This window comes from Propithecus coquereli, unplaced genomic scaffold (assembly GCF_000956105.1).
Source record: "Propithecus coquereli isolate 6110/MARCELLA unplaced genomic scaffold, Pcoq_1.0 Scaffold72, whole genome shotgun sequence".
Classification (NCBI taxonomy): Eukaryota; Metazoa; Chordata; class Mammalia; order Primates; family Indriidae; genus Propithecus; species Propithecus coquereli.
Window position 1 is genome coordinate 5843998 of NW_012153285.1, and position 8102 is coordinate 5852099.

Here is an 8102-nt window from a genome sequence, read left to right on the forward strand (position 1 = left end):
AGGATCGCTTGAGCCCAGGAGTTTGAGGTTGCTGTGAGCTAGGCTGATGCCACGGCACTCACTCTAGCCCGGGCAACAGAGTGAGACTCTGTCTCAAAAAAAAAAAAAAAAAATACTGTTTAAAATAAAAATGGCCAATCTAGCAGGCACCCTGAGAGAATATTTTTGCAGAAGGGAAATTTAGCAAAGACCATTTTGCAAAATAATACTTAATGAAGTATTGCTTCTAGCTGCTGACAAATTAGTCGTATTTGCTATATCCCTAGGAAGACTGTAGTCTGAAAGAATGAGAACCGTAATAGGTGTGGCTGAACTGGGAGAGCTGAAAGTGGGAGAGGGAGAGTTCAAGGTAACGTGTATCTGGTGGTTTTGTGTGGAATGTGAAAAGAATCCTGGCTTATCTGCACTTTTTTCCCTGATTGCTCATGTGTGGCATGGCTTATTTTTCTTCTAGGATGTGGAGAAAGAGAAGGAAACCTGCAATTACCTCAGCAAAGAGGAAATCAAAGAGAAAGTTCATAAATACAATTCAGCAGTCACAGACAAGTTGAAGATGACCTTGGTAAGTACCCATAATACTGTTTAGGTTGACATCTGTCAGAAGACAAATATAAGTTGTTGGTACTACAATCTGTGTGTTTTTAAGTCTCTGAATAACATTTGTAGAAGTTTAGTGGTCAGGGTATGCAGGAAAATGGCATATTTCTGCAGCTTGCAAATCAAATCTGTATTTTGTCTCAGATTCAGTTACTGGGTTAACCTTAAAAAAGTGAAACACTTTCAAATTTTATTTTAAAAGATTTTTTGACATCCTTTCCAAAGGATTTTTAGCATTATTGCCTAACATGTAGATGGTAACTCAGATTGTAACAAAACCTCAGGTAAGTTTTACCTTGTGTAAAATAGATATGGAAGTTATCAGGGAAAGGACTTAGTGCCCATGGCTTGAAATATGGATGTATATAATAGAATATATATATATATATATATATATATATAAAACTGTGGCTAAGACTTTTCTCTCCTAGTTGTCAGGGTAAGATGAGGTAGTAGTTAGTATTCAGCTTCCTATGCGTTGTCCCACACCATTTGGAGCTCAGTGGGGAGAAGGATGTGGGAGGAAGAAAGGTTTGGCAGAAATGAAACAAGAGCTGACAACAAAGCTGGAGTGTTCATGCTTCTCTAAACTGAACTGACGTCTAGGTCTCGCCCACTTGTTTGGTGGCCTTCCTCACAGCACGTGTCATCCTTGGTGCCTGCGTCGCAGTCTCTTGACTGTGAACTGGTGCAGTTTAGTAAAGGACAGGGTCACCCATTTAAAACAGGCCCTACTGGATTCTGTGACCCTTGGGGAGGAACTTTTAAATATACACCCTTGTGATAAAGGATCCCTTCCCAGTGGGACTGTGCCAAAAGGGGGAGGGGGGCAGATGATCCCAGGATGATTATTCTTATTCCACCAGTGATATTTCTTTTTCAAATACAGTTTTCATCAAAGGGGGAAAATTCCACTCCCTATGTTTTTTTTTTCTTTCCCTATGGAGATTAAAACAGATACACGTTTTCCTATTGTTTCAAAGGTAACAATTTTAAGTATTGTACAAAATACTTTGGTATAAGAATCAACAAGTGAATTAATATTGTAAATTGATCTTATGGAAAGGAAGAAAAATAATGGACCATAAAGAAGGTTTTTAATGTTCTACTTTAATTGCAACATTTACATATAAAACACCTGACAATTTGTTTTAATAAAACATTACAATAAATCTTTTCTAAATGTAGCGAATGCAAAAAAAAAAAAAGGTGAAGACAAGACCATTATTACTATTTTTGGCAACTAAGAAATAGTAATTCTACCATAAATTAAGTGTTTATAATATCTGTAGTTTACAAAGGAGCTTGAACTTGTTTTCCTCCCGTGTTATATGGTATATATGCTGTTTGAAAAAGTTTAAGTGAAAATGGTAATCTGGTACGTATTGTTATGGCCACTAGGAATGAAAATAGCCTGTTTCTTACTGTCAACTCATTGTTGACTTAGGGATTTCACAGTCCTAGGTATTTCACAGTCCTAATTGTGACCTTCCTTTTTTGTATATTAGTCATCAGTTGCAGATGTCTTTTCCTTTGAGCATTTAGCCTAGAATACCCCCAAGCTTTAATAAGTTTTGGAGTTTTGCTAGTATCTGCCCCACTGGATTGTAACCTCACAAATGGGCCCTGACCTTTTATTTACAGCTTCAGAGGCTTCTTCAGTTGCCACATCTGCTGGGCAGACCTTGCCTCTGGAAGCACTTCGCAGGGGTGTGTTAACCTCCCTCTGAGGTCATTCCCTTGGGGTAACTTTTTAGTGAAGTTATGCCACCGCAAAGCTCTAAGAGAAAAAAACAAGAGAGTGTTTCACTTCCCTGTTTTGTTTTGATACACTCCTTCCCTAAAATGCCTCTGTCCACTTGGCTAAGTGTGTGCTTTTCTCCCTGCTTCAGAATTCAAATGGGATTTACACTGGCTTCATTAAAGTACAGATGGAACTCTGCAAACCTCCCCAGACTTCTCTGAAGCCTGGAAAACTCGCTCCCAGTAGCAATGGCTGTATGAACACACTTCATATCAGCAGCACAAACACTGTCGGGGAAGTGATCGAGGCCCTGCTCAAAAAGTTTCTCGTGACCGAGAGCCCTGCCAAGTTTGCACTTTATAAGCGTTGTCACAGGGAAGACCAAGGTATGCTTAGAATGAAAATGGGCTCTGCCTCTGCTTATATCTGGTGTCCTCATTAGCAGAAGGAAGACTGGCGGGTGTATCTGTGTCAATTGTGTCAGAGCCTGGAGTCCAGTTCTGGAATCATGGCATGCACTTAATGTTTCCTGGCTGTCTCTGTTTCTGAGTTGGACAGTTGTGGGTCTGAGGAGCTTAGAGGCATCCACGTGGGATGGGCATCTATGGAGGAGTTTGCGATGGGGGAGCTTTTTATTTTTTTAAGAGGAGTGGCTTTGAGTTTAATGCTCTTCAGGACACACAAAAGAATGCCTCTGTGCTTGAAGTTTTTAGTAGCATATTCCACATTTGATGTGCATCTGCACATGGACTGGCTTCGTGGACCTGTGCTCTGTCAGGCCTTGAGGACAGGGAGGTACATGTGTGTCACAGCCCATTTCAACTTACTGATGGAAATGGCCCAGCCCCGTGCTCTTCTGTTTCATTGGCTTCTCTTGCTTGGCATTACACTGGGACATTTTGGCCCCCTTGTCCCCCAGAGGCACGTAAAATAAGTGAATAACGTTTCGATCTGGGTTCTGTCTGTCTGAACTTCCTACCCACATTCAGGGGATAGAAAGAGAATATTAATTACTGCATGAAACTGAATAAGATATTCCAGGTCAGGAAGTTGAGCAGAAATTGATACGAATGGTAGACAGTGGTGATTTAGTGACTCACTATGTGCAGTTTGAAAATGGTGTGTGTGTGAGAGCAATAAACTAAGGTTTTTCTGGTTTTTCTGGATAAAGTCTAAAACAGCTATAAAAGAAAATATATTGACTTTGACATAATACTGTTCTTCAATTATACAGAATGAAACGCAGCTAGTTGCTGGGTGTGCATACATTTTTTGAACACATACCATGGGGCTAGATCCTGTGGAATACAAAGATCAATAGGCTAGAGTTCCTATCTTCCAGAGCCCACAGGCTTAGCAGTGTGGGGGAAGTTTATATTTTCAGGGAAATTGTTACCTACAAGGCAGTTGCATCTGGAAGTGTCAAAATAACAAGCTCAGGTGGCATTTTTATCTTGGCAGCTGCTTTGCCTACTCACCTGGATTTCACCTATATAATCAGAAAGTAATAGCATCCTGTTGAAATATTACCCCCATGGCTGGCAAATCTTTCAACACTATAGGCAACGCCAGTACACTGTTGTGTGTGTATGCATGTGTGAGTGTGTATAGCATGAAACACGTCTAGCTGTGCTTGAAGCCACCAGAGCTTGTATTCTGATTGTTTGGTTTGTTTGTAGTTGCTAATTCTAAATTAATTTGCAGAGAGATTTTCCTTTCGAGCTCTGATTTCATGTTCTTTGGATGGCATATTTTATTGTTTTTAAAGGGGTTTGTAGATCCTTTTTTAGGTTTCTTACCTTGTTTTCTAAAAGGTAGAGCAGGCCTAATTACGAGCGTATTTTGGGACTAATACCCATTTAAATTTATTCTTGAAAACGATTTCCTCCTTAATCAAGGCACAGTTTATTATTGGTCAGAACAGAAATAGAGTAGGTTTCATTCCACTGTGGGCTCTTGGTAATAAGATGAGGAGGTTGGTGACTTGGAGGCTGGGGTCACATGGACTGTTCCCTTGATCTGGAGGAAGGGATCCTATTTGGAGGGGTTGGTGTCAGGAATGGCTAAATGCTCTGCAACATGCTGCTTGTTTTCTTACCCAGTCTACGCCTGCAAGCTCTCAGACCGGGAACATCCACTCTACCTGCGTTTGGTAGCAGGGCCCAGAACAGACACGCTGAGTTTTGTTCTTCGTGAACATGAAATTGGAGAGGTAAGTGATTGTTCGTTATTGCTTTAAACTCTACAGAACAGCTGGCCCTGTTTTATTGCTTTCGTGACTTGACCACTGAGGGGGGAGGGAGACAGATTTTGAATCAGAAATGAACCCAAAGTTAGCCTACAGTATAATTCTCTTACAGCATTATATTGTTCTGCAATTCTCAGAGGTGCGAGAAAATAAAATTTTTTACTTGATCTCCATCCAAAGAGTCATTTTCACCCTTTCCTACCTCCAAATTACTCTAATTCAGCTGAACTTTGAAAGTTGACACTCTCCATATGTTTGCTACTAACAAAAGTCTCCAGGCTAATTCCTTTCTAAAGAGAAATAAAAGGAAATCTGATCTCTTTATCACCAAAGACATTTAACTTTCTAGAATCTTTTTTTTTCCCTTTGTCCAGTCAAATGATTAAGAAATTATGTTTCCATATGCATCATTTGCCATGTTCTCTCCAGGGAGGATTGTATTTAGCCAGTTCAGTAGAAGAAAAAAGCACTTGGGACTGCCCTCTAGATCAAATGTCAACTTTAAAATGACACTTGAGCAAATCTCTAAAGCTCTGTGTCAGTCTTCTGTCTGGATCAGGAAATGGTATGTAATATCCCTGTAGGACATTTTGTGGTACAATGAGAATAGGGTCTCTAGGTTAAAAGTTAGGAAACCAGGACTCTGCCTCTTTCTGTTTATTAGATTGGAAGCATGACCTCTGGTAAATCTTCTAATCTTTCAGCCCTCAGTATTAAAATCTGTAAAGTGGGACTAAACAATTTAAAAGGTGGTTTTGAGTCACAATTAGAAATGTATGTGAACATGCTTTGTAAGTAGTGCGTCTATATATTAAACGTTTATTCAGGGAGTTTCAGAAGACAGTTATTTTAAACATTTTTGAAGTTTCTTTTGATCTTGGTGTTTTGAAGCTTTTGAAGAAATTCAGACTCTCGTTTTGGGGAGAAAGTTACTGCACAAGTCTACTTTGGCTTTGCATCTCTGCGGCTTTCCCTCTGAAAGCTTAAGCCAGACACATTAGCGTAATCCAGTCTGCGTTTTATTTTTCTTGTTCTTGGTCTTTTAAGTATTTCACATAGCTTAGTGCAACTTGAGCTACATTGTCTGGGAAGGAATTACTGTCAAGTTAGTTTTGAAATTTACTTTGCATTATGTTTTAGTGTTCTAGACTGTGGTATGGGACCTCTGTATGGTGTTCTTGTTTCTTAGTTGTTTAAGGAAGACTGAACTGAGGGAAGAAACTTCCCACAGCTGTTACAGGGTGGGAGAGAGAAGGTATTTTATATGATGTCTTTATTTTAGAGACCTCAACATACGTGAAAATAACTAGGGAGTGGAAGAGTGGAATGAGGAAGCCAGGTAGGAGGCTGTCCCAGGGTGCAGGAATAGATGATGGTAGCTAGCCCTAGAGGGCAGCAGAGAGAAAAGCAGGCTGACTGGAGAACTGTTTGGAGGCGATAAGATTGATCGTGGGGGGTGAGCAAGAAGGCCGTGACAATGAGGGCTCTCAAGGTAAGATGGAAGGAGTGTGGAGTTGTTACGGATGCCTCTGGAGGTCACATCAGGAGAAGAACGAAAGTGTCTAATGGACTTCGGGAGAGCCAGCTTGGAGGGTGGGAGGAGCGGCTAGAGGGGTGACTGGAGCAGGCTGGGGCGGACCACGCCTTCGGAGGCTCTGGGCTGGGAGGGAAGGGCAGCCACACCTCCATGTGGCCGGTCAGCATTCCTAAGTCCTGCCTCTGAGGTAGACTCCCGGCGTTTTTCTGTTTGTGTTCTCTGACAGTGGGAAGCTTTCAGCCTTCCAGAACTACAGAACTTCTTGCGCATCTTGGACAAGGAAGAAGATGAGCAGCTACAGAACCTGAAGAGGCGCTATGCGGCCTACAGACACAAGCTGGAAGAAGCCCTCAGCGAGGTGTGGAAACCCGACTAAAGGGCCTGGCTCTCTGGCAGCGAGGCGCGGTGCAGGACCCGCGTACAAAACAACAGCAAGTGCCTCACCTCTCGCAGGGCTGTTTTCTTGCCCTTCGATCTCTAGATGTAGTTCTCCAAACCTGGTCACGCAGCATCCTGCACCTTAAGCGTCCCCCGTAAGGGAGGCTGCAAGCTTGTTCTGTTACAGCACCGCGGTGTTACCTCTCGGCAAGCTGTGAACTGTAGTCTCTTCGGGAGCATTCTAGAGTGCTTGGGAGCATGAACTCTGGGGTTTTTTGTTTTGTTTTGTTTTTCGTCCTTAATTTTCTTTTGGTTATTTTAATTATGTGATGATGATGTTAAGCTTAAGGTTGTGCAAATGATTTTTTAAAAGCTTAACTAGGAATCTCTCTGAATACTTGTCCTATTTGGAAACTACCTGTCTGTTTTGTTTTTTTTAAATGTCAGAGGAATCTATCCATATGAATTGAAAGGCACAGGAATCTAGGAACTCTTAAGAAATTTGTGAAGGATTTTGTAGCATTTCGACAAAGAAAGTAAAAGCAAGTTTGGAAGAAGGCATGTGTCGTGGTGGAGCGCTCAGGGCTGGGGAAGGGGCTTGGCTAGTAAGCTGAAGGTAGAGGAGAAAGGGGTAGTTGCTTAAAAATGAATTAAAAGCATTCAGTGTTGAGGTGTTACACCCATTTCAGGATTGCTTGATTTCCTGGTAAAATGTGGGAACAGAGCCAAAGAGGCAGGAGCTAAACCAAAAGGAGGGACCCATGAACTCTGCAGTTGACCAGAGAATCAAGCAGGTGGATCTTCAAAATCTAGGTGGTGGGGGGCCTGGCGCTGCTGGATCTGCCCCCGATTCTGCCTCTTGGAGCGGAAGGTGGAATCGGTGTAGCTTCTGTGCATAGGCAGGGTAATGGCCACGTGCTAACCCCTGTCGGGTTACATACAGTATATAGTTTTTCCCCTAGAGGTGGTTTCAAAGTTGAAAAGCAATTTGGGTAGGAGCAGCTACTTTTCCTTTGATTGTTAGCTAGGGGGTTTATCAAGTAAAGGGCTCACAGCAAACTTTTGGACAATCACTCCCTTCCTTTTTATTCCTCTTTTTCTTTTCCTTGTTTTCCCTTTTTTCTTTCAGTTCCCTCCCTCCCTCCGTCCTTCCCTCCCCTCCCCTTCCTCTCACTTCTTTTCTTTCTCCCTTTCTCTGACACGTTGGAGGCTGCTCTTACCTAATATAGAACAAGGATGTTGCATAAAGACCCAGTCCTACCAGATCTTCAGTTCTGAAGGGCAGCTTGACTGTGAGTAGGAGGGGCCCAAGAAGGGGAGCAAAGTCTATATCTGGCTGACCACACAACAGGGGTTCATCACGGAAATATTTTAACAAAAGTACATGTTCCTGCCATCCAAAGAAATGCATGTGCAATAGAAGCCTTCCTTAAAATAGGCGAAATACCCTTGTTTTGTGCAGCCATTTATCTGAGAACAGAGGGCCAGGGGTGCTGTGGTTCCAGAGGAGCCTTACATTCTGTTTTTAGTCTAGATATTTTTTTGTTTATAAATTCCCAAGGAATTGTTAACACTTTGGTGACACCTAATGGATTCTT

General features: G+C 42.0%; 1 protein-coding gene across 1 annotated transcript; it reads left to right on the top strand.

Moving 5' to 3' along the window:
* The first annotated feature begins 286 nt into the window (after nt 1–286).
* On the top strand, nt 287–7624 carry RASSF3 (Ras association (RalGDS/AF-6) domain family member 3). Its single transcript, XM_012661550.1, has 5 exons — nt 287–349; nt 455–562; nt 2490–2727; nt 4444–4553; nt 6353–7624. Exons 1-5 carry the CDS (start codon nt 287–289, stop codon nt 6500–6502), a joined length of 669 nt encoding a protein of 222 aa, XP_012517004.1. The 3' UTR covers nt 6503–7624.
* Nucleotides 7625–8102: the final 478 nt, after the last annotated feature.